Source organism: Ursus arctos, unplaced genomic scaffold (assembly GCF_023065955.2).
Source record: "Ursus arctos isolate Adak ecotype North America unplaced genomic scaffold, UrsArc2.0 scaffold_2, whole genome shotgun sequence".
Taxonomy (NCBI): Eukaryota; Metazoa; Chordata; class Mammalia; order Carnivora; family Ursidae; genus Ursus; species Ursus arctos.
The window spans coordinates 65,471,742-65,498,773 of NW_026622874.1; the positions used below are offsets into that span (position 1 = coordinate 65,471,742).

Consider the following 27,032-nt stretch of genomic DNA (forward strand, 5'->3'; position numbering starts at 1 on the left):
GGATCATGACCTGAGCTGAAGGCAGATGCCCAACCGCCTGAGCCACCCAGGCATCCCTGAAGTTTTATTTCTTTTTTTTTTTTTTTTAAGATTTTATTTATTTATTCGACAGAGATAGAGACAGCCAGCGAGAGAGGGAACACACAAGCAGGGGGAGTGGGAGAGGAAGAAGCAGGCTCACAGCGGAGGAGCCTGATGTGGGGCTCGATCCCGCAACGCCGGGATCACGCCCTGAGCCGAAGGCAGACGCTCAACCGCTGTGCCACCCAGGCGCCCCTGAAGTTTTATTTCTTAAGTTAGGTGATAAGTAAATGGTTGCTTTAATATTCTCTGTACTTTTTGGAAATTCGAAATGTTTAGTAAAAATAAATGAGCGCATCTAAATCGGGGGTCAGTAAACTAAGGGCTAATAAATTTTGCTTGTAGCCCATGAGCTAAGAATTATGAATGGTTTTACAGTTTTAAATGGTTGAAAAAGTTAAAAGAAGGATATTTCACTATATGCAGAAATTATATAAAATTCAGGTTTTGGTGGCCATAAATAAAGTTTCATTGGAAATAATCATACTTTTTACATACTGTGCATTACTGCTTTCACACTGCTCCAATGTCACAGTTATTAGTCACAACAAAGATAATGCCCCCCAAAACTAAAATAGTTACTATCTGGCCTTTATATAGAAAAGGCCAATCCATGGTGTAAATCCCAGTCCTGGATTAATAGTTGTATAACTGGGCAAATGAACTACTACTTGGTAAACATTTGTAATAAGTTTGAGGTAGTTATCCCCAGATTGTGTTTTTTGAAAGGATGTTTTGTTCAGAGAAAAGTCAGTCAGCCAGAAATTGACTTTCATGGAAGTTTCAAAATGGCTACCCAGGGGCGCTTGGGTGGCTCAGTTCGTTAAGTGTCCAACTTTTGATTTCAGCCCACGTCATGATCTCAGGGTCATGAGATTGAGTCCCACATCGGGCTCCGTGCTTGCTTAAGATTCTCTCTCTCCCTCTGCGGCCTACCCATTCTTTGTGTGCTTGTGTGCGTTTCCATGCACTCTCTCTCTCAAATAAAATCTTTAAAAAAGAATAGTAATAAAATGGCTACCCAGGAGTAATCCCATTTTGTTGGATTAATCCAAATCTAATGTACTTTCCCCTTTGACTCTAACTTGCTTGTTATTAAAGTTCCTAATTCTGGTTTTATTTTGGATATTCGACAGTTTTAAATACCTACCAGAGGGACACCTGGGTGACTCAGACAGTTAAGCGTCTGCCTTCAGCCCAGGTCATGATCCCAGGGTCCTGGGATCGAGTTCCACATAGGGCTCCTTGCTCAGCCAGGAGCCTCCTTCTCCCCCTGCTTGTGGGCTCGCGCACTCTCTCTCCCTCTCTCTTTCTGACAAATAAATAAGTAAAATCTTTAAAATAAATAAATAAATACATAAGTAAATAACCTACCTACAAGAGCTGCAGGATTTTGGTAGCTTATTGTTTCTTTCCAACAACTTTTAGCAAACCAGCAGCATTTTAGAGGAATGTAATATTTAAATATGCAAACATACAAAGTCACTGAAGTAAGGGCAGCTTTTTCAGCAGTCCTTTTAGTTTTAAGATGAATTAAGCTCTGGCCAAGTGTTTAGCCTTGGGAACATAACATAGCAGAGGTGGTGATCTGAATCCATTACAGTATAGTTGGTATTTTTTAAAGACAGAATGCTGGATCCCTATAGAAGAAGTTTTTCTTAAGGAGACTTCCACGTCAGAACAGCATGATGTAATTTTGATTATTTGTAGAAAAATATTGATTTACTCAGTATTTCTTTGAGAAGCACTAGTCTTTCACTTGCACTTCATTGGGTAGTCTGAAAGAGCACCAAAAGTCAAATTAGTCCTGTTTCGGGTGAGTGTCTTTTGTTCTTTCCAGGCTGCATGAGATTATTCTGTTTTCATCATGTTAGAAGAAATGGAAAAGGCAAAATTGGATGATGCCAGTGCTCTTCATCTTTTCTTCCTTATAAAAAGTGTTCTAAGAGATAATTTATTTTAGTTTTCAAAGCCATAGCCACAGTAATTTTTAATTAACTGGAATTGTTTGCTTTACCAATTTCTCTTTTTAAAAGATCCTTCCAAAAAGTAAAAATAAAAACTAAAAGACCCTTCCAAAAGAGATCTTAATAAAGTTGCAATATAAAAATATAAAAAGCAATGAAACATAAAATGTCTGATGACCTTTTTCTTTCCTCTAAGAAGTCTGGGGATATATATGTAGAATAAAGGAAGATCTTCTAAACTTCTCTGTAGTTAATATTTGAGTCAATATTGGGAATTCCTTTCTTGGTCTGAAAATTTTCTTATCTACAGAAAGGCCCACGAGCTGTTCTGTTCTTATGGTCCCTCCTGCTTTCCTTTTTGATTCAGATTATCCTCTCATTTGTCCTAAATGGAGTAGAGAATCCAGTTCTTGTTGAGTGGTGTTTTTGCTTGGGGGATAGGCAACCGCCTTTTTTTTTTTTTTTTTTTTTTTTAAGATTTTATTTGTTTGTGAGAGAGCACTCGTGCACAAGCAGGGGGCGTGGCAGGCAGAGGGAGAAGCAGGCTCTCCAGTGAGCAAGGAGCACCATGCAGGACTCGATCCGAGGGTCCTGGGATGGTGACCTGGGCCGAAGGCAGCCGCTTAGTCAACTCAGCCAGCCAGGCATCCCAACGGTCTTGATATTCGGAGCCAATATGTTTCATGCCTGATTTCGTGCAACCTCTTTAATGGTGTTTAGCAATTTTCTTGGTAGAGGGATTTCTGAAGAGCCTTTTTTTTTTCTTTTTTTAAGATTTTATTTATTTGAAAGAGAAATAGCACAAGGAGGGGGGAGGGACAGAGGGAGAGGGAGAAGCAGACTCCCTGCTGAGCAGGGAGCCTGAGTCAGGGGATCCCAGGATCCCAGGATCATGACCTGAGCCAAAGGCAGATACTTAACAAACTGAGCCACCCAGGCAACCTTTGAAGAGCCTTTCTTTCTTTCTTTTTTTAAATAAGCTTTAAGATTTTATTTATTTGAGAGAGAGAGAATGAGAGAGCCAAGCACGAGAGGGGGGAGGGTCAGAGGGGGAAGCTGACTTCCTGCTGAGCAGGGAGCCCAGTGTGGGACTCCATCCTGGGACTCCAGGATCATGACCTGAGCTGAAGGCAGTTGCCTAACCAACTGAGCCAGCCAGGTGTCCCTGAAGAGCCTTTCTTAACTACCAGAGTCAAAGGTATAAAAGTCTCAGTGAATAGGATACATGACCCCTGACCTCATATGTGATAATCTTTTTTTTTTTATTTTAGATTTTATTTATTTATTTATTTGATAGAGAGAGAGAGACAGTGAGAGAGGGAACACAAGCAGGGGAAGTAGGAGAGGGAGAAGTAGGCTTCCTGCTGTGCAGGGAGCCCAATGCGGGGTTCTGTCCCAGGACTCTGGCATCATGACCTGAGCCAAAGGCAGACGCTTAACGACTGCACCACCCAGGCACCCTGTGATTATCAATCTTAAGAAGCTGCTGCTGCCTTTTTTTTTTTAAGATTTATTTATTTATTTATTTATTTATTTATTTATTTTAGAGTGAGCCCATGTGGTGGGGGGAGGGGCAGAGGGAGAGAGACAAGCAGACTCTGCACTAAGGGCATAGCCTGATCCAGGGCTTGATCTCATAACCCATGAGATCATGACCTGAGCTGAAATCAAGATTGGACACTTAACAGACTGAGCCAGCCAGGTGCCCCAATCTTAGAAAGCTTCTTAGGTAAAAAGGAATAGGTAACTTCTGCTGTGTAGCTAAAGGAAGGACCTGGATACTGTCAATTATCTTGAATTTAAGGGTAAATCATTGAATTATCAAGAAGCATTTAGTGACTTACCTTCCTGCCCCTTGGATGTCTTGGTTCTGTATCTCTTGCACCTGATTTATAGCAGCATGGAGGCAAGGAAATACTACCAATCTCTTGCATAGCAGTTTTTGTTTTGTTGTGTTTTTGGTGAACTTTCCTCCCTCCCCCTAGGTGTAATACACATACAGAAAAAGCTTTATAAGGTGACCACCTAGATGGAGATACAGAAGATTACCTCCAAGCAAAGGCCTTTTTCATGCTCCCTCCTAGCCATTATCCTTCCTTCCCCACCCCCAAAGGTGACCACTGTCTGACTTCCTCTGCTAGCATCGTTCAGCTGTGGGGTTGAGACTTGAGGTAATAATAGCTACAGACCTCCTCAAGGGTGAAATCCTATTGGTGGTGTTGAATATAATGGTTTGCAACTGGGAGGATTTAGCCCCCAGGGGATGTTTGGCTGTGTATGGGGGTATTTTTGGTTCTCAGAACTGGTGTTGGTGGTGCTACTGGCATCTAGTATGTAGAGGGTAGAGGTGCTGCTAAGTACCCTGCAATGCATAGGACAGCTTCCCATAACAAAGAAATTATCTGGCTCAAAGTGTCCATACTACTGAGGTTGAGAAACCCTGTTCTGATATCTAGGACCTACTCACGTGATTGTGGCAGTGATACATTCAGTTTTTGAAAACCTATTCCGGGGGCACTTGGGTGGCTCAGTTGGTTGAGCACCTGACTTTTGATTTTGGCTCAGGTAATGATCTCAGGGTTGTGAGATCAAACCCTGAGTTGGGCTCTGCCCTCAGTAGGGGGTCTGCTTGAGGATTCTCTCTCCCCCTTCCTCTGTGCCCCCCATGCACTCTATCTAAAATATAAATAAATCTTTTTTAAAAAAAAGAGGGGAAGAAAACCTATTCTGCTTTTGAAACTTTGGTCATTAATCAAAAATCCTTAATTACAGGAAAATCATTATTTACAGGGAACTCTTAAGGGTAAACTTCTTTATTTTATCTTTTAAAGATTTATTTATTTATTAGAGACAGTGAGAACGTGAGCACAGAGGGGGGAGAGAATCTCAAGCAGACCTCACCAAGCGCGATGCAGGGCTCAGTCTCACAACCCTGAGATCATGACCTGAGCCTAAACCAAAAATCAGAAGCTTAAGTGACTGAGCCACCCAGACACCCTGAGGGTAAACTTATTTTTTTTTTTTTAAAGATTTTATTTATTTATTTGTCAGAGAGAGAGAATGCAAGCATGGGGAGGGGCAGAGGGAGAAGCAGGCTTTGCACTGAGCAAAGAGCCCTATGTGGGACTCAATCCCAGGACCGTGAGATCATGACCCAAGCCAAAGGCAAACATTTAACCGACTGAGCCACCCAGGCGTCCCAAGGGTAAACTTCTATAGGTGAATATTTATTGCCTGATAAAATAATAAACCTCTTTCTTGATCACTTAAGATACCAGATCCTACCAGCAGTCCCAGATCTTTGTCACTGTCCTGAACAAAAGTGGCACCTTTTGTCCTATAGGCTCCCTGTGCCTGTTAATGCTGATAGGCAAATCTTAGCTAATAGACTGGCAGAAGCTCCCCCTAGGTGAAATCCAGACCAGTCAAGTATTCCTCTTTGGACTGTGTTTAGGTATAATTTCATAGTACTTAATGCACTCCTGCATTAATATGTTCTTCCCTCATTTCAGTAAAGAGGATTCTTTGCAAGTATACTGGATGGAAGTATACATCTAATCCTGGGCCCATTGTGATGTCCAGAGTCTTGTTTTTACATATTGCTGTGTACAGGAGTGATGAATGGTCAGAATGTCCATTGGAATATTTCATCTGTCAATTTTGATTTTAAACTTCTTGACATTTACAAGTCAATTGCCTAAGCAGATATGGATTAGTGTTAACCCTATATAGTACTACAATTCTAGTTGAGTAATGCTTGTTTGACCATAAAAGACTCCTTTAACTTATCAGTATATTTAGTACTTGGTCAGCTAGATTATTTCTTCTAGATCTCTATTCTTTAGTCTTTAGGGTATCTTTGCTGGTCTAGTGTTCTGTATACGATGATAGTCTTGTTACCTATCTTCCTGTGGAGTTTACTGGTGGCTTATGCCCCTTCTGGCTGGGCTTGGGAGCTTTGTCCCTTCCTTTCATTGTACATATACATCTTTTAGAAATTATGTTAAGTTCAATTGGTATGTTTATTTTGAAAGTTTATTTAGTTTTTGGGTAGGTAGTATATGCACATGATGCAGTATTCACAGTTGGAAAAAGGATTGCAGTAAAAAGTACATCTTTTCTCTGGAGGTTGAACTTATCTGTTTCTTGATTTCTTTCGACAGATAAGGTAGATGTTATAAACTTAAGAAGACTTTTCTCTCTCTCTTTTTGTTAACCTTTTTATTCTGAAGAATTTAAAATACACACCCAAATAGGGAGAGTATAGAGTAGTTGATTTCCATGTACCAACTACTGACCTGCAAAAATAGCAACATTTTGCCATTCTTTACAGTTAATTTCAATATTGAACATACAGAGAAAGTATTTTGAAGATAATGTAAAACTTAATAATATGAAAGTTTATTTTAAATTTGACAGTCACACATCTCCATTTTCTCTTTCCTGATCTTTCCTTTTATATTGGCCTCCATTTTTCTCATGTGTAATGTGAGGAGATAATTGTGTGGTTGTCCTGAAATTCTGGTAACTGATGCCTCATGAGTCTACCAAGATTATCCTAGAAATCTGAGTGAAGTGCATTCTGAGTTTGCCCAGTCCAGACAGTAGGATGGACAGGATCTCCATCTCTGATCATCAGTAAATAGTTAGATCTCATTCCAGTGTAGGCTGTTGATCATAGGAATCCAGAGTGGTAAGTATTGAAAAGTGGAAGATAGGTTAAGAAATTTATGGAAGTTATTGACTGTAGCTGTAATCTTTTTTTTTTTTTTTCAAGATTTTATTTGAAAGAGAATGCTAGAGCACAGGAGCATAAGCAGGGGGAGCTGCAGAGGGAGATGGAGAAGCATGCTCCCCGCTGATCAGGGAGCCCAGTGCGGAGCTGGATCCCAGGATTCTGGGATCATGACCCGAGCTGAAGGCAGATGCTTAACCTACTGAGCCACCCAGGCGCCCTGAGATTTTTTTTTTTTTAATATTTTATTTTATTTTATTTTTTTAAAGATTTTATTTATTTATTCGACAGGATAGAGACAGCCAGCGAGAGAGGGAACACAAGCAGGGGGAGTGGGAGAGGAAGAAGCAGGCTCATAGCGGAGGAGCCTGATGTGGGGCTCGATCCCATAACGCCGGGATCACGCCCTGAGCCAAAGGCAGACGCTTAACCGCTGTGCCACCCAGGCGCCCCTAATATTTTATTTTTAAGTAGTCTTTATACCCAGCACAGGGCTCACAACCCCAAGATCAAGAGTCTCATACTATACCAACTGAACCAACCAGGCATCCTTGAGATTTTTTATCATAAATGGATGTTGAGTTTTGTCAAATGTTTTTTCTGCATCTATTGAGATAATCATATGATTTTTATCCTTCATTTTGTTAATGTGGTGTGTCATGGTGATATATGAAAGTTGAACCATCCCTGCATCTCTGGAATAAATCCCACTTGATCATGTATGAACCTTTTTAATGTATTGTTGAATTTGATTTGCTAATATTTTGTTGAGAATTTCTGCATCTGTGTTCATCAGGGATATTGGCCTATAAATTTTGTGTATGTGTGGTATCTTTTTCTGGTTTTTGTATTAGGGTAATGCTGGCTTCATAAAATGAGTTTGAAAGTGCTCATTCCTCTTCAGTTTTGTTTTGTTTTGTTTTTTTAAAGATTTTATTTATTTATTCAACAGAGAGAGAGACAGCCAGCGAGAGAGGGAACACAAGCAGGGGGAGTGGGAGAGGAAGAAGCAGGCTCCCAGCGGAGGAGCCTGATGTGGGGCTCGATCCCATAACGCCGGGATCACGCCCTGAGCCGAAGGCAGAGGCTCAACCACTGTGCCACCCAGGCGCCCCCCTCTTCAGTTTTTTGAAGTGATTTGAAAAAGATAGATACTAATTCTTCTTTAAGTGTTTTTAGACTTCACCTATTAAGTCATTGTGTCCTGGACTTTTGTTTTTTGGGAGTTTTTAAATTACTGATTCAGTGTCATTACTTGCAGTTGTTCTCAGATTTTCTATTTCTTTGTGTTTCAGTCTTGGAAGGTTGTGTGTTTCTAGGAATGTATCCATTTCTTCTAGGTTTTCCGGCTTGTTGGCATATAATTGTTCCTAGTAGTCATTTATGATCCTTTGTATTTCTGTGGTGTCACTTGTAACTTCTCTTTCATTTCTGATTTTATTTCAGCCCTCTCTTTTTCTTAATGAGTCTGTCTGGAGGTTTATCAGTTTCATTTATCTTTACAAAGAACCAGAATTTTATTGTCAAATAAGTACGAACATTTGTGGCTTGCCTGAAAGGAACTTGCCCCTGCAAAGATACAGGGAAAATACAGATAGGAGGGGATGAAAATAATCAGTCAGCAATCAAGTATTAAGAAATGAGATGTTGGAGGGCGCAGTCGTTAAGCGTCTGCCTTCGGCTCAGGGCGTGATCCCAGCGTTCTGGGATCGAGCCCCACATCAGGCTCCTCCGCTAGGAGCCTGCTTCTCCCTCTTCCACTCCCCCTGCTTGTGTTCCCTCTCTCGCTGTCTGTCTCTGTCAAATAAATAAATAAAATCTTTAAAAAAAAAAAAAAAAAAGAAATGAGATGTTGGGGTACCTGAGTGACTCAGTCGGTTGAATGTCCGACTCTTGGTCTCAGGTTTGTGAGTTCAAGCCCTGCATTGGTCTCCATACTGGGCAGTAAGCCTACTTTTTAAAAAATAAAAAATAAGGGTCACCTGGTGGCTCAGTCAGTTAAGTGTCCAACCTTGATTTCGGCTCGGGTCACAGTCTTGGGGTTGTGAGATCAAGCCCTGCATCAGGTTCCAAGCTCAGCAGGGAGTCTGCTTCTCTCTCTCTCTCCCCCCCCTTATCACTCTGTCCCTCCCCCCACTTGCACATGTGTGTGTGCACTCTCTCTCTCTAAAATAAATAAATAAAAATAATTTTAAAAAAGGAAATGAGATGTTCTCAGGCATGGTCACTGAGAATCGTAGCATGCTACTGATAGAAGGATGAGAATAGTAAGTTAGGGATTCAGGATTATCCTAGTTAGGTACCCTGTGGGCCCCTGTTACAGTTGCTTTGTTTTTTGGAAGAAGAGAGTTATAATTTTGTAGGTGTTAAATACTAATTTAATGCTCTAGATGATTTTCATGTTTCTGTTTCCTGAGGGTAGGCAGAGGAATTCCCTAGTGCCATTGGAAAATTAAACCAGCCTCATAGAAAAGACTGGTCTAGAAACATCACATGCTACATAAGGGATAAAATACTTGATATAATTTACTTCCTGTATTTCTATATGGTGATTAAGTGTTTGGTAGTAGGGTATGACAGTAACTTTTATACTTATTTGCAATATGTGAGTTAGTAGAGGTTTTTATGACCTCTACAGCAATCTTACTTCCTGTAAACCAGAAGGAATAAACACGTTAAGGAATCCTGCTTTGAAAAAAACGTTACTTCTGACTCAAATGCTATGTCAGGGCAGGGAGTTTTGTTCTCCTTTCCTCTTCTACCTGTGTAAGACTCAGTCCATATTCTGCTTTTTATAAGGTACTATCCTTAGTCTTTACTTGGTTTTAACCAACATTTTAATAAGTACATTCTCCCAATTTAGTGGTGGACACTTCAATATCAATCAGTCAATAAATCACTAATTTATAAGTCCCAAATAATTGAAGAGTTACTTTTTCCCCCTTCAAATAGAAATTATTCTGGTTTAAAAAAAAATTTTTTTTTGAAGATTTTATTTATTTGAGAGAGAGATGCACAAATGTGGGAGGGGCAGAGGGAGAGGGAGAAGCAGACTCCTTGGTGAGCAGGGAGCCCAATGCAGGGCTGGATCCCAGGACCCCGAGATCATGACCTGAGCCACCCAGGCCCCCTGAAATTATTCTATTTTAGCTAATGAGTACAAGTCACCTATTACATTATTTTGGAAGTAATTCCCAGTTTGTGTATTAAGTTTTGCAAAAGCAAAATGGTTTTTGTGGTGGTGGTGAGTTTGTGTGTGTGTGTGTGTGTGTTTTGTTTTGTTTGTAGTATTGCTTGATTATATTGTGTACCATCTCTAAATAATATGGAGAGGAACTCCTAAGAATTAGCTTCTCCTTTTGACCAATTGAACTTTTCTACATTTAATGAAAAAAGTGAATCTTATTGATCATATGGATGGGGTTCCGCTGTTCTGTGATCTGATTTGTTGTTGTAATTGTGATTTTGAAACATCGTGAGCTGAATTTATCCAAATAGACTATATACCCACTGAAAACAGAACTATAGGGAGTTTGTAGGAGAGGACTAACAGCTGGATAAACTTCAGATTGTTTTTCTTGGACGCCAATAAATAGCTTATGAATTTTATACAAAATCCTAAAGTTGGCTTCTTAAAAAATAAATTTTATTTTTCAACCTTAACAGTGGTTCTGATTTTGATCCTCTTATTCTCTGAGTCCGGGGATTTATGGTAAAATGGACACAATAAATTTAGCAGGTTGTTATAAAATTTGTGAAGAACAAAGATGGGGACTATGTAATTTTTGCAGATCTGTTCCTGTTATTGGTGAGGGTTTTTTTTTTTTTAAGCGTTTGATTGTACAAAGTTAATACTTCTTTTGTAGGAATACCTTCAAGCTTTTTGTTATATTTAATTTGAAGTCTTGTTTCCTGAGTTGGATGTGTAATCACTTCTTTCCTCGTCATGGACTTTTATGAATTGACCTTCCTGGTCATATAGCTATCAGATCTCCTTTGTCCATATCTAGATTATGTGTCCTTATTAGCCTTTCCAGAGAAGTCCTGGATCAAATCTTCTGTGAGTGGAAATCATACATGCCTGTCAAAGAGTTTGTATTTTTTACCTCAGTTGTATTTGGCTCATGTTTTCTTTAATCCAGTGGTTTAGAGTGGAGATTGGTGAGGCACGCATAGTGAATTGGGCTCTTGAGTTTTGGCCAAGAAATGCTCAAGTCGTCATGGTGTAATGGAATGAGTATGGGCTTTGGAGCCAGCATCTGCTATGGTTAGCTGAATGAATGACTTCATTCAAATTTCTTAATTTCACCAAATTAATTTCCATATCTATAAAATAAGAAAAGGACCCAACTTCTTGGTTTGTTGTATGGATGAAATAAATATTTAGTTGATTCAAATGCTCAGTGAATGTTAAATCTTTTCTTTTTTGGAAAGATTTTGATGTTCCTCAGAGCATCACAATTTGGATAACAGTTACCAAGAAGTATTTTAAAATTTACGGTTTTCAACTTACACAATAAGTACCCTTGGTTTTAGATGATTATGATTGAGCTGAAAAGATCCGGGTTGTTGGCTGCCACGTTGTTCTTAATTTTTCAGGACCCTGAAGAAAAATACCTGTTGGTTTGAGAACATCTGTGGTACCTCTGGACCACTAAGCAGTGTGGTATACAGATGACGTACTGGAGTAAACAGCGTGCTGCCTTAGCCTGCGTAGTTTTGGAGAATTAAACTCATAGCTAATGGTAATCACTATTGACTGCTTGGTTGTATCTAAGACTTTTATATGATCTCAAAGACTGGTAGAAATTGACCGGTGTTTAAATGCAGTAAAATGTATTCAGTGGACTTAAATGAGCATGATCTCTGAGTGATGGTTGAAAAATACAGTCTTCGCCGCCCTGATTAAACATAGAACCTAGTGAGCCTCAGTTTGAAATTCATAGTTGCTCTCTTGTGGAAATGTATTAAATAAGAGGAAAATGAATTATTTTCTTGGCCCCATTTTTCACAGACATGCTTTCCCTTGTCTCCTAAAATAACAGCAGTACCCAGATCTGGGGATCTCTGATGGACTTCTGTTAAGTACGTCTTACTGTGACTGAGCTGTCACAGCATCATCCACTTGAAGCTTAGCTTGGAGAAGATGTAGGGTTTTCCTTTGTAGTTTGTAAATTATTGAATGCCTTTTGCCAGTGGTGAATACTGCCTGATTCAGATTTAGCTCAGTATTTGTTTTCTGAAAATTGAGGTTAATATTAGATTGCTCAGGAAAACTTTTATTTACAAACTAAAATCTTTGGGTAGGTTATTTTTCTCTGTATTCTCTAGGCTCTAGAAGCTTTAATATTTGGAAAAATAAGGGTTTTGTGAGAGATTCTGATGGAGCTAGTACAATTATGATTTGAGTTTCAGAGGCCCAAATGAGACAGGTGTTTGGGGTGGTATATTGATAGGAGAAATCAGCTGAAAAATAAGGACCCTCCCCCATTATTCCTTATTACTGTTTATAAAGAACTTATTTCCTTAAACAGAGATCCTAGAGTAAGGGTGTCCCAGCCAGTAGATCTCCAAAACAATTATTACTGCTTTACCTCCTTTTTGGTTTGCTTGGATTTCTTCCCCACCACTTTCTTTTTTTTTTTTTTTTTTTAAAGATTTTATTTATTTATTCAGCAGAGATAGAGACAGCCAGCGAGAGAGGGAACACAAGCAGGGGGAGTGGGAGAGGAAGAAGCAGGCTCATAGCGGAGGAGCCTGACGTGGGGCTCGATCCTGTTACGCCAGGATCACGCCCTGAGCTGAAGGCAGACGCCCAACCGCTGTGCCACCCAGGCGCCCCTCTTCCCCACCACTTTCTGACCCCTTATGAGTACTTTTGAGAAATAAAAGTTCCCTATAAAGTAATTTGGAGACAGTCACTCTAAAACAGAAAAAAAATCAGGAGAAAGTTTCAGCCATGTCTAGAGTGTTAGTCTATAGAATGACATAGGATGGTGTGGTAAATGGTACATGGTGGGTGAGAAGTTTGCTGGAATATGAAGAGGAAAGAGTGTTCTCGCTGGGACACAGGAAAGTGGAATGATACTGCAACCGTACTGTGGCTAGGCCTAAACCATTAAAAATTTGTTTTAATTGTGGTAAAATATGCATAACAAGGGCCTAACCCATTTTTATGGAATATACATATACTATCATGACTGCTCTGCTCTGAAACCTTGCTGTAATCTGTGTGGGATGTATCTTCAACTGCCTTGAGTGGTGTGAGTTGGTAAACTAAATCAGTATCTACTTGTGGGACAGCTCCAGGAGCAAATCTTGAATGAACACATCTACTGTCTTATCTATGTTTGTTCCCCTGGCACTAGCAATGAGGGGTAAAGACAAGGAGCTTGGTTGGCAGTGTCTTTTTTTTTTTTTTTTTTTTTTTTTTTTTTTAATAATTTGGGGCATGTTTTGTTATTGATGCTGTGATTTCCTGTCCTGGATGTTGGTTTTGGAAACTAAACAGTTAAAGCATCATGATTTGAGAGGAAACTAGCTCTCATGAATGAAGGCAAAGTTTGGCACTAGGCCAGAATAATGGGGGGGGGGGATAGTTAGGGTGGGGAGACTAACTGACTTTTGTACCACAAATGACATTTTAAAAAATTAAGAGATAATTCCATGTCCTGAGGTTATAAACCGGCTACAACTGGTTTTTCTCCCCCCCTCCTGCCCCCGCTAGGCATCATGGGTAAAAGTAAGCATCCCCCTGTTTCTTTTGTTTAATGTAACAGTACGCCATGTGATTGGCAGGGCAGTGCCCGCTTGGAGACCGGGTTTATGCAGGTCTCTCAAGGGGGCTGGCACGTATGGGGTCGTCCCTGTGCTGTAGAAAAAGCCTCTCCTACGATAGAAAAGAGAAAGGGAACCTTTCCCCACCTCCTCCCCCTCAAAAAACCCACACAAATACAAAAACCTAAACCCATCTTTTATGCCTTCTTTTCCTCCTTTTTCTGTCCTCCCTCCCCCCTCCCCCTTCTTGTCTCCAGCTTTCCTGGCAGCTAGAGGAGGGAGCAGAAAAATGTATACCTGTAAGTACTTTTAACTGTCTTGCTCCCCCCTCCCTTTTTTCTTTTTCTAAAAGCAGAAACTCAGAAGTGCTCTGAGCTCTTCACAGCCTTTTCCTGACTATGTGTGGAAGGTGATATGCTGAGGTTTCTAATGGGATTGAAGTAATAAATACTGTTGGCTATTTTAAATTTTGGTGGAGTAATGGTTTCTCCTACAAAGCTCCTTTCGGTTTGGATCCTCAGTCCTTCTGCTTCATCCTTTTGCTGTAATGGTCTCTGGCTTCTAGTTTTCTTTGAGCTGAAGCTATACGAAGAATGTTATATTAAGGTTTTCTTTTTCTTTCTTTTTTAAAAAATTTCTTTTGTCTGTGGCAATGATGATTCTAGCTCCCCCTTACCCTCACTTACCCCCCTCTTTTTCCATGTCAGCTCCAACCCTGCTCTGTGAATGGAGTCAACCAGCTGACTGAGTGCTGGCATCATGCCAGGGGCTGCAAAGCAGTGAGAATATGCGCGCGCTCGCGTGTGGAAGTGTGTACGGAACACAAAGGGGAAGGCCTGCAGTCTAGGAAATCACAGGCTATTATATAAGGAAGTCTGCGTCATCTCTGCTTACTTGGGCTGATGGACTAGGAAAGGGGATGGTTTAGAACAAGAAAAATACCCATTTGATACTCTCTCTCTCTCTCTCTGTCTCTCTCACTTTTTTCCCTTGCTGTCTTAAAAAAAAAAAAAAGATATTTTTGTTGTGGCAAAATGAGAGGGAGCTTCTCTGTTCCAGTGATAGTCACTGTGTTCCTAGTGGAACTGGTAACTCTTGGGAGGTGAGGCAGTTTGTTCTGCATCTTTTCTTCCTGCCCCCATTAGGGGTGTGCCTGCTTGAGGAAGAAAGGTCCCTAGAGAGAATTGCTGCCTGCATTTAACAGCTGTAATTTGTTAAGATTCCCCCCACAAACTGTTTCTAATCATTCAAGATTGCCAAGGGTACAGGAGTTGATGGCCAAGGTGGTACTTTTAAGGAGAAGTAAACACCAGATAATAGAGCAAATAATATCTGTTAACCACTCCTTTGAGTCTTCCCCCTTTTCCTTTTCTTTATTTCTTGTTGTTGTTCTGTTTAGTGTATTATAAAAGTGCAGTGTTCTCCCCTGCCATCTGCTATGGAGTTAGAGTTGTACAAAAGGAAAGTCAGCACATGGAAAGAAGGAAAAATTAGAGATGTAAGCTTCCAGACATCGCAGGTGTTGCCACTTGGAGATTCATTTGGGATGGTTGTATCTTTCGTTGGTTATTAGGAGCTCATCATTCATTTAGAAATTATATTTCAACTTACCACCAATTTGTCATGGTGTCTTTTTTCTTAATTTCTTAATTTCTCTTTATGTGTTTCCTAAGTGTGATACATATATGAAGTGGTTCTTGTGTTAGGTGGAAATATGAAATAAAGTGTATTAATGAATAAAAGAGGGATATACTGTTAAAGTTGTTTTGTGTGAATTTATTTCTGCTTGTTATGTGACCATTCAGAATAATGGCACTGATATGCAGTAGTCTGATAAGAGGGATGAGCAGTAGTTGGAGTGGGAGGGAACTTTGGAACTACTTTATCCTCTAATAAAGCTTTGTCAGGTTGCAATCTAGAGGAAGCTCCTTAATTCAGTCTTTTTGTTATAGCCTATGAATTTGTGCTCTTGCCACATTTTTACAACCAACAGTCTTTGTGTATTTTTCCCTTTGGTATGTGAATTTTGGTGCAAGTTTTAGGAGGTGCATATGAGGTTATACTTTCTTTAAGGGTTGCTGGATGGGATTTACTAGAGTGGCTGGCCCGTGCTCATTCCTTAGGCTGTCCCCAGTTATTTCCCTACCCCAAGTAGCTGGAGCCACTGTTATTCATTTTCTTTATAAATGAATTAAGGGAGATTGTTTCCCAGTCAGTTGAATACTGGAAGGTAAAACAGCATCAGACCAACCCAGCTCAGACCTAGACACCAAAGATTCATTCAGAGTTGTGAGATTCCCTAGTTCTTAGAAGTAATAATTAACTTTTTTTGTTGATGCCATTTTTATATGATTACTTGGTAATGTTCTCCATGGGAATTAGCCATTTTAGATGTGTGTATGTGTGGTATTAGGTTCCCCTCTTACATTGGTTTATATTAAATATAAAGAGAAGTGAGGATGGAAGGTTTATTTCTCCCCTTACCACCTTCTCTAATTTAAGATTCTGTCTGTATTCTGATGCTTATTGGACCGATAGGTTTCAAAAAAAGATCTTTCGCAACCTTTTATTTCTAACTTTTCTCTTGGTGCTTGGAAGCAGATTAGTAGGGATAATCTTATGATTAGATGGTTATAATCAGTGAGGCATAAGTTAAGACATTTTATTAATGGACAGACTTTTTATTTCTTCTCATTAGGCCCTAGTTATTGTTTAGGAGTGGCTGAAGGGTCATTTTGAAGTATGTGTGAAATTTGTCCTTTGACTACTTTGTTTCCTATATTCTAATATCCCTTGTTTTAAATGACGTCTGGCAGGATTTTCTTTATCTGTCAGAACTTTTGTGCTGATTTATTATGATATGTATTAGCATAATAATGTATTATTATTTTGTGCTGATTTATTATAAGGATTTATTATAAGATGACAGTGGGGGAGGATTGCTTACCTTCTATTCATTAGGTTTTTAGGCAGCATACCCTCAGTTGTCACAGTTAAGCATAGAGGCCTTTATGATAATCTTTGGTGTACATTACTAAACACTATGATACCTAAAACATGGCCACCTAGGTTCTTCCATTCGATGACTGAGCCACGTTTGTGTGGGAAACTCAGTGAAACAGAAGAGACACAGTAAGAGTAAGTAAACAGCAATGGCCTGTCCATTCTTATTAGGAGTAACTGTCTTACCAGTTTGGATCAAAAAACGAAGAATGGCAATAGAGATAGATACCACATGGACCTAGAAGTAAGAAGGACCTCTGTGTTTGAATTAGGCTTAGTCATTTACAGACTGTGAGACCTTGGAAAGTTATGTAATTTATCTGTTTTCTCTTCTGTAAAAGGAGAATTATTTAAATTATTAAAACTCTTCTATAAAGGACTTAAATGAGATAATGTTTTGTAAAGCACTTTGGCACTAGGCACTTTAGTACTTAGACAATAATAAGAGCTGGGTGCATTTTAGCAACTGTTACTAATATTCTATTGGGTTTGTTTACTGCTGTTTTCAGTGCTCTTACTAGTTCCTTTTAGCCAATCTGTGGCCACCTCAGTTTTTTTATTTTGGCATATCTTTCTGTTAAGACTGGATTTATTGATCTACATGTTGGAAGAGTTTAGATTTCCTTACAAAAACAGAATTGAGTAGATGGTCCACAAAGTCTAAAATATTTACCATCTGGCCCTTGACAAAAAGCTTGCAGACCCCTGGTCTAGATCAAGAGTTTTTTTTCACTAGAAGAGTGAGCCAGTAAGAAAGTTCTAGCAATCAAAAGGTAATTAAAATAGACTAAATTTAAATGGACCAGAAGGAGAAGGTTTTAGGTATGGGATTTTGTAGCCTGAGGAATAGTAGAAAGAAGGTCTGTTGACATAGCTGATAAGAGTTAAGGTGAAGGAAAGTACCATTTGGAGTTGGTTAGGCGATAATAGTACTTAGGTAGTCTGTTGGGGCATTTCATATGGTGGGTAGTAAAGACAAGTACAAAGAAGAAAAGTTTACCAACAAGTAGTTTGCATTTAACCTGGAAAACAGTCACCTGGTTGGCTTAGTTGGTGGAGCGTGCGACTCTTGATCTTGGGGTTGTGAGTTTGAACCCCATGTTGGGGTAGATTACATTAAAAAAAACCACATGGAAAATAATATGAATTGGTAGGTTACCTTATTAAACAAGTGTATTAGTTGGAGTAGGCTAGCAGTTTTCGAAGTGTGGTCTGTGGACTCCTGGGGATTCCTGAGAGTGTGATTTCAGGGAGTTTTGAGATCAAAACTACTTCATAATAATGGGCATTTTTTTCTTTCTCATTGTGTTGACATTTGCACTGATGATCCAGAAGCAATGGTGAGTAAAGCTGCTGGTGCCTTAGCATGAATCAGAGCAGTGGCACCAGACTGTACCAATACTCATTGTATTCTTCACTGCTGCACAGTTTAAACTTGGAGTTAAAAAAAAAAAAAAAAAAAAAGATCAGGACGCCTGGGTGGCTCAGTTGGTGAAGCGTCTACCTTCGGCTCAGGTCATGTTCCCAGGGTCCTGGAATCGAGCCCCACATGGGGCTCCTTGCTTGGCGGGGAGCCTGCTTCTCCCTCTGCCTCCCGCTCCTCCTATTTGTGCTCTCTCTCATTCTCTCACAAATAAGTAAAATCTTTTTTAAAAATTTAAAATAAATAAAGATCCAGTTTCACTTAAGAATGTTCTGATGGAGTGAAAATGAATTTTATCTTGACCTTTCAGAACATGGCTTTTGAATATTTTGTGTGATAAGAAGTGGGAAGTACTCATAAAGCACTTTTGCTACACATTTTGCTTGTACAGTGGGTACAGGGTTGTCTCAAGGAAAAAGTACGATTGAGTTGCAAGCTGACTAGCTGCTTTCTTCATAGAATACTGTTTCTACTTGATGAAAGAATAATCAACAAACCATGGTCTTTAGATTTGGAAGAACAACTGATTGTATTTGTGCCCAGTGATAATATTAAAATGAGTAAAAATTAAACCATGAGTTTGACAGCTTCCCAGAACTTACCTTTCTGATGCGATTAGTGGTGACATTAACCAATGTAATTCTTTTATTATATTGTATAATGAAATGTGTCAACACTTGAAATCTATATGACTTAGTGGACCAGAATTTTCCAAATGACCAGTGCATGATGTAACAAAATCACGTTTGGGTAAAAGATCCATTCAAAGTGTAAGAAAAGGTGGACCAATGGATTTTAGTGTAATAGTGTAAAGAGGTCATTGATAAGGTTTCAGATTTCACATTGAAAGTAACCCTTAGAAACTACTGTGCTTTATTTATTTATTTATAAAGATTTTATTTATTTATTTAACAGAAAAAGAGAGAGAGCATACAAACAGGGGGAGCAGCAGGCAGAGGGAGACAGAGAAGCAGGCTTCCTGCCGGGCAGGGACCCCGATGCAGGGCTTGATCCCAGGACCCTGGGATCATGACCTGAGCCAAAGGCAGACGCTCAACCAGCTGAGCCACCCAGGCACTCCTGTTTGTTTTTTTAATTGAGATGAAAGTCACATAATAGTATTAACCATTTTAATTTGTACGATTCCGTAGCATTTAGTACATTTGCAGTGTTGTGCAACTACCATCTTAATCAAATCCCAAAACAGTTTCATCGCCCGAAAAGGAAACCTATACCCATTAAGCCATCACCACCCATTTCTCTTTCCCCTTAGCATCTGGCAACCACTAATCTATCTTGATGGATTTCTCTATTGTGGATATTTTATATGCATGGAGTCATACAATATGTGACCTTTTTTGTCTGGCTCCTTTTACTTAGCATGTTTTTAAGGTTCATTCATGCTGCAGCAGGTATTAAACTCACAACCCTGAGATCAAGACCTGAGCTGAGATCAAGAGTCAGATGCCCAACCGACTGAGCCACCCAGGCACCGCAGTACTTTATTCTTTTTTGTGTGTAATATTCCACTATAGGAATATGCCATATTTTGCTTATCCACGCATCAGTTGATGGACATTTGGCTATTGCAAATAGTACTGCTATATACATTTTTGTGTAAGTTTTCGATTAAATCCATCTTTTCAGTTCTTTTGAATATTTACATATAAATGGTATTCCTGAGTCATATGATAATTCTGTGTTTTTGATAATTCTAACTTTCTGAAGAATGACCAAGCCATTTTCCAGAGCATCTGTACCATTTTACATTCCCACCAGCAATGTACTGTACCAGGATTCGTTTCTCCATATCCTCACCAACACTTAACTATTCTCTGTCTTTTTAATTATAGCCATCCTAATGGGTGTGAATTGGTATCTCTTTGTGGTTTTAATTTGCATTTCTCTAATGACTAATGATGTTGAGCATCGTTTCATGTGCTTATTGGCCATTAATATATCTTCTTGTTCACGTCCTTTGCCCACATGAATTGAGTTTTTTTTTTTAAGGTTTATTTATTTATTTTAGTGAGAGAGTGATCTGGTAGGTGCACAAGCAGGGGGAGGAACAGAGGGAAAGGGAGAGAGAATCCTCAAGCAGACTCCCTGCTGAGCACAAAGCCCAATGAGGGGCTTGATCTCATGACGTGAGCTGAAATCCAGAGACACTGGACCGACTGAGCCACCGAGGCACCCCTGTATTGAGTTTTGAGTATATCAAAGATGAAGATATCCACAATTCTGATCATTTGAAAAGATTGTTAGAATACCCTTCCCTGGTATCAGTATGAACTCATGAGTTTTAATATATACACGTATTTATGCACATGTGCACACATACAGATAGAGATAGAAATAAATACGGATGAATGTGTGTGCACATTTACGTATATTTCCTTTTTTTGAGAGGACTTGGAAACAATGACACCACTGTAGCAAGATTTTATTTATTGGGGCGCCTGGGTGGCTGAGTCATTAAGCATGTGCCTTCGGCTCAGGTCATGATCCCAGGGTCCTGGGATGGAGCCCCACATTGGGCTCCCTGCTCAGTGGGGAGCCTGCTTCTCCCTCTCCCCCTGCTTGTGTTCCCTCTCTTGCTGTCTCTCTCTATCAAATAAAATTTTCACTTATTTATTCGTGAGAGACAGAGAGAGATAGTGGCAGAGGGGGAGGGAGAAGCAGGCTCCCCGCAGAGCAGGGAGCCTGATGCAGGACTCGATCCCAGGACTCCGGGATCATGACCTAAGCTGAGGGCAGACGCTTAACTGATTGAGCCATCCAGGCGCCCAGCAATGAGCACACTTGACACCAGATGTTGGTTTCTAAGTGCCATTCTCCAAAAAGAAACTAGAGTTCCAGGGCACCAGGGTGGTGCTGTTGGTTAAGCATCCAACTCTTAGTTTTGGCTCAGGTTGTGATCCTGGGTCCCAAGACTGATCCCAGGATCATGAGTTTTGAGCTGCACTGGGGGTGGGGGGGTGGGGGGCTGGCTGCTTAAAAGACTCTCCCTCTACCCCCACTCTTTTGTGCAGAAACACACTCTCTCTTTCCCCCCTCCCCAAATAAAAATAAATCTTACACACACACACACACACACACACACACACAAAACACCTTAGAGTTCCTTGGAGAAATGACTAGGGCAGAGAAGAAATCATATGGACCTGAACCATTGCATAGGTATCAGAAAGTAACAAAATGCTTTAAAAAGAAAAAATGGTAAGCCAACATGAAGGAGCTTCCAACAACCAGATCTGGGACAAGTTGAAGAACAAAATAAATAATGATAGTAATGGGTTATAACCCATAGGATAAAATAAATATCCACAAGTCCGTGCTGCTATAAATAAATATTTGAATAAATAGGAGATGCCTGTTTATTACAGTAAAATTCAGATTAATAAATATAGAAGGAATGATGGCAACATTAGGCAAATACTAGTAATTGTTGCAGATGAGAACTGTCTATGAATGCTAAAATTAGTGGGTGGAAGTTTGATGCAAAAATGAGATTTGGCATAGCCTCAAAAGTACCTCCTCTTGGTAACTTTCAGCGCAGAAACCTCTCGGACACCACCTCAGTCAAGTGATTGCAGTTAATGACATAGTGCAGCGTGCTGGCATCAGCACTTCGGATAGGATACACTGAGAAGGATACAGCTTCGCTTTGTGATATTCTTGTCAAAAATATATAACCTCAGTCTGATGAGAAAACATCAGGTAAACCCAGATTTAGGAGCATTTTACCAAAAAACTGGCCATGCTTAACCAACAGCACCACCCTGGTGCCCTGGAACTCTAGTTTCTTTTGGAGAATGGCACTTAGAAACCAACATCTTTAAAAATGTGAAGGTGGGGACGCCTGGGTGGCGCAGTCGTTAAGCGTCTGCCTTCGGCTCAGGGCGTGATCCCAGCGTTCTGGGATCGAGCCCCACATCAGGCTCCTCCACTGGGAGCCTGCTTCTTCCTCTCCCACTCCCCCTGCTTGTGTTCCCTCTCTTGCTGGCTGTCTCTCTGTCATATAAATAAATAAAATCTTTAAAAAAAAATTTAAAAAAAATGTGAAGGTGAAGAGAGTAAGAAATGGTCACGGTTTGGAGGAGAGACCTAGGAGACATGACAAGTAAGTGCAGTGTGGGGCTGCAGATTGAGCAGGGAAGCAGCTGTGGCAGTCCAGCTGTCAGTGAGGAAGTACGCCGCACGTGAGATTTGGGGGAAAAAAAGAATAATGCCACTCTTCTCACTATATTGTTCTTTTTGGGGGGAAAGGAATTATTTTTCTATAAAGGATGTGTCATGTTAGCTTGGAATGTGAGCTTTTTTTTTTAATGAATTAACATTTTAAAGTTCTGTTTTAATTTCTAATATGAACTGTTGATAGCTGTAGCCCATAATCAGAATCTCTTTGGAGTACTTGATGTTTACAAGTGTGCTCTTAAAGTGATCCTGAAGCCAAAAAGTTTTGAGAACGGGGAGTGGGTCTAACAGCTGCAACAAAGATCAAAAATACAATGGCTCAAACAATATAGAAAGTATCTCTTTCATGTAATTGCCTAAGGTAGGTGGTTCCTTTTGCTCTGCTGTTTCAAGTGGTCGTTCAGGAACTCCATTTCTTTTACATGAACTTTTCTACTGATCCCTAGGACAGTGGTTCTCGTGCTTTCGTGGACATAGTCACCTGGAGGGCTTGTTAAAACACAATTCCCAGCCCCCATCCCCGGCATTTCTGATTCATAGGTATGGGGTGGGGCTTGAAAGTTGTATATCCAACAAATTCCCCAGGGATGCCAATGCCTCTAGCAGGGGTATCAATTTCCAGGGTATTGTCCTCCTCTGTAGGGTTGAAACTGGGTTGCAGCCAATGGGAAGAGGAAAGAGCATGGGGAGAGTTTGCCTACCGTTTATAGTTCTTAGCCAGGAAGTGGCACACATCATTTCCTTTTTATTCCATTGGCAAGAATTTAGCCTAACAGCAGGGGAGGCTGGGAAGTGTAGTGTAGCTGAATAGCCATGTGGCCAGTACTTCTATTACTGTGGAAAAAAGGGAGAAATAATTTTGATGGGCAGTGGGCAACAATATCATCCAGACATCAGAAGAATAAATACTTGAATAGGCTTAATTAACATGGGAATGTGTTTTAGGAGGGTGTGGTACAAGCATATGTAGAAGTGAGACTTTTTTTTTTTCCTGGAAGATTGGGACAGAATGGCTTGGTTAAGAGAGCAGAGTAGAGAAGACCAGGCAGTAAAAGTAATAATGGAAGATAAAACATATTGCAAGAAGGTGGATCAAATTTATACCATAAATTGAAATAGCAAGAAGTCAGCTGAGAAGCTTAAGGGCCTTGAGGTCTTCTCTGTTGGTGATGCTCTGTATTGTTAATCTCGCACTCTAAATCATAGTCACAAACACTGTTCTAGGGCCCTTGGTGCCCTGGTTGCTAATTATCCAAATAGTGTACCTCATCCATAATTTCCCCTGAAGTGACCCCAGGGGTGGCAGTGGCATGTGTATTCATCCCCTCACTTCTGTAGCCCACAAACCCAAGTGAAAAATGGGAAGCCAAGACTTGGCTAACCATCTAGAATAGGGTGGGGATATTGTATGGGGGTTGAGGCTTCTTTGCTTTAGAAATGGGAAGATGTTTATGCACAGAATAACCATCAGAAATCTTCATCTATTCAGGGGGCTGAATAATCCTGAAATAGTAGAAATTACTCCGTTCTGCCCTTGAAATTAGAATTCTTTAGTGTTTGCTCAGTCTTAAGCTCCTCCCCATCCCCTGCTAAAACAGCATCAAGGGTCCAGTTATTCTTTTAACAAATAATTATTGAATGATTTTCAAGTGTCAGGAATTTACCTGAGAACTGGTGATGTAGCAGTGAACAAAGTAGCCAAGTCCTCACTCCATAGACTTTAAAAATCAGTGGGGAAGGAAACCGTCAATAAGCAAATGGAGACCGTGTCAAAAAACCAAAGTGAAGGGGCGCCTGGCTGGCTCAGTCAGAGGAGCACACGACTCTCGATCTTGGGGTTGTGAGTTGAAGCCCCACGTTGAGTGTGGAGATTACTTAAAAATAAAATCTTAAAAATAATAACCACAGTGGAGTTTAGGTGAAAGGATTAATGTGCTTTTGTTGTCGGTGTAGATCAGTTTAAGTAGTCGGATCCATGATACTCTCCCTAAGAAGAGCTTAAGACAAATTCTAATTCAGTGTCATACATGTAATTTTTGTATCTTTAATTTGGAGGTGTAAGTCTTAGCTCAGCAGGAAGTTGATAAAAGTGAATTGTACTTTTCTTTGGACCCCAGCTTCTTTCTTTACAGGCTTGATGCTTTTGTAGCAGCTTTAGGGGTGTTTGCAGTAATCTGCCAGCATCTCTACAGTTGTGTCAGGTTGTATTCTCTGATTGGCCAGATTTATTTCCAACCTTGCCAGATATATTGTTAGTATGATAAGCACTTTAGGGTGTGATATGTCCTGTGTGTTTCTATCCTTTGTAGAGAGTAGGCTGGTCGCTTTTGGTTCAGTATTAGCTAGATCTCCTCCATATGAGAAATAGTTAATAGAGCTCAGATACCCACATTGATGCATACTCTTCTGGAGCCCTTGTCCACACCCATACTATCTCACCAATTGCTGAATTCTAGAGATTGCTATCACTAGGACTGTGTGGAAGCAGCCTCTAAAATGATCCAGCAAAATAGTACATTTGGAGATAATTTCTCTCTTCGTAGTATCTAAGGTGAAACCTGTTGTATAGCCATTTTGTTACCCCTTAGGGGCTCTTACCCCGATTTGAGGAATTTGTTTTGTAGTTTGGTTTATATGCGTGTGAGTTCCTTAAGGGAACTGAAGTAGAGAGGTTGCATCCTGGGAAAGTGCAGAGTTAATTGCTGGGAATGATTGGCAATAGGAGGCATCAGGTAACGTGGAAGGAGCTCAGCTGTCTGTCTGGTTTGCATTTGAGTAGGTTGAAGATGCGCAGAACAGAATCCTTGCCCTGCAGGACCTGGAAGTGCAGTCTGCTTGCAGTTCAGTGGGAGACAAATGGCCATTCGTCCTGCTGTACAGTTGCAAGTAGAGGTCACAAGCCCACTAATCTCTGAAGCACTATTGAGATGGAATTTATATGTGTGATTATGTTTGTCCCTTTAAAGTACATGGATTGTCATTGAGAAACTTTATTAGGCCTCCTCTTTGTGGAATAAATATCAAGCTGGGCTACTGCTTACAACATTCTCCCTTCTCTGTTATGACTAATTTAGTATATAGAGTTGTGAATATTCTGAGGTATATTCTGGAGAAATTTTTGTGAGGCCAAAGTCTTATGAGATTTTCCTCTGGCTTGTAGATCACTGCTGTTTTCCCTGTCATGACCACTTCCCAGCTTTCCTCAAAGTGCAAAAATGTGGTTGCCTTCACAGGCCATGAATTCAACAGCCTCTGGCTTTTATTAGTCTGTTTATGAGGGTATGGGTGTGGTAAATACGTGGTTTATGTGTGTGCTGCTTTTCTCATATGTTGTACCTATGGAAGATAATAACTTAATAAAAGTCTTTACTGATGGAACAGAATGTTATAGGTGACCACTATCAGTGATACAAAGCTGGCTACACTGGCCATCCTTGGTGTGGTGGAAGGGGGGTATCCTAGGTACTAGAATTAGACCTAGATTTTGTGGGGGGGGGGGTTGTTGTTTGGGTTTGTTTGTTTTTTAAGATTTTATCTTTAAGGGCGCCTCGGTGGTTAAGTGTCTGCCTTTGACTCAGCTCATGATTCCGGGGTCCTGGGATCAAGCCCCACATCCCCACATTGGGCTCCTTGCTCAGTGGGGAGTCTGCTTCTTCCTCTCCCTTTGTCTGCAGCTCCACCTGCTCTCTCTGTCAAAAAAATAAAATCTTTTAAAAATGTTTGAAAAATTTATCTTTAAATAATCTCTTTGCCCAATGTGGGGCTTGAACTGAAAACCCCAAGATCAAGAGTCACGTGCTCCACTGACTGGGCCAGCCAAGCGCCTTTAGACCTAGGTTTTCCTGTGACTCTCCTATTTATTGTGTGACCTTTAGCAGCTTTGTGTAGTCTTCCTAGGTCTCAGTTACCTCATTCATAGGATGGGTGGGGATCATACGGACCACACAGGAATGTGCTGAGAATTAAATGAAATACTGTTTCTGTGGTTCTTAGCCCACAGTTTTGGTATTTAACCATCACTCAACTGTTGTTGTTCTTCTCCTGTTTGCCTCTTCTTTACCCCCAGACACACCTTGCTACTTTTCCTGCTGAAGTGCACTTTCTCCCAACTGTTCTCAGATTTGTGTGATGAATGTATCACCTGAAAAATGGTTTGAGAAGAGGCTCTTCCAAACGGTGTGTATGAAATGTACCTAGGAGATATTCTTGAGAGCAGTGAGAAAGATCTCAACCATTCAAAACTCCTCTCTCCCTCTCCCCGTTGTTATTAGTGCCCTGGGATAAAACATGAAAAAGTTTTTTCTTTGTTTCTCCTTTTAAGTGTTATTTTAATAATATTCCCACAGAAAGCCTACATTTGTTCTATCTTGCACAAAGAAAAATGAAGTTTTATAGATAAGTTCTGAAGGAGGTTGGAAAAATGTGTCTCACTCCTCCTGTTCCTTTATTTAATAACAATACACCCTAGGTTGCTTACTTCCTGTTTCTTTTATGAAGGTTTAGGTCAATCATTCTTTTTTTTTTTTTTTTTTTAAGATTTTTGTTTGTTAGAGAGAGAGCAGGGGCGGGGGGGGGGGTGGAGGGACAGAGGGAGAGGGAGAAGCAGGCTCCCTGCTCAGAGCCTGACAACGTTGGCCTATTCCAGGACCCTGGGATCATGACCTGAGCTGAAGGCAGACGCTTAACTGACTGAGCCACCCAAGTGCCTCTGTGGCAATCATTCCTAAAGTATAGAGTGCCGAATAATCACCAGGAAAACATAAAATGCAGATCATTTGCTTAAGGAATTCCAGTTTATTATTTTTAAATGGGCCTGGAAAATGCATTTTAAACAAATATTTGTATTAAT

The 27,032-nt window shown here is 40.3% G+C and overlaps 1 protein-coding gene across 1 annotated transcript in view; it reads left to right on the forward strand.

Moving 5' to 3' along the window:
- Positions 1 to 27,032, forward strand: part of GATAD2B (GATA zinc finger domain containing 2B) — an 87,879-nt gene that overhangs the window by 20,439 nt on the left and 40,408 nt on the right. The window contains exon 2 of the mRNA XM_026485357.4: positions 26,250 to 26,359. Coding sequence (XP_026341142.1) covers positions 26,316 to 26,359 — 44 coding nt within the window. The 5' untranslated portion in view covers positions 26,250 to 26,315. The remainder of the gene's footprint in view (positions 1 to 26,249; positions 26,360 to 27,032) is intronic.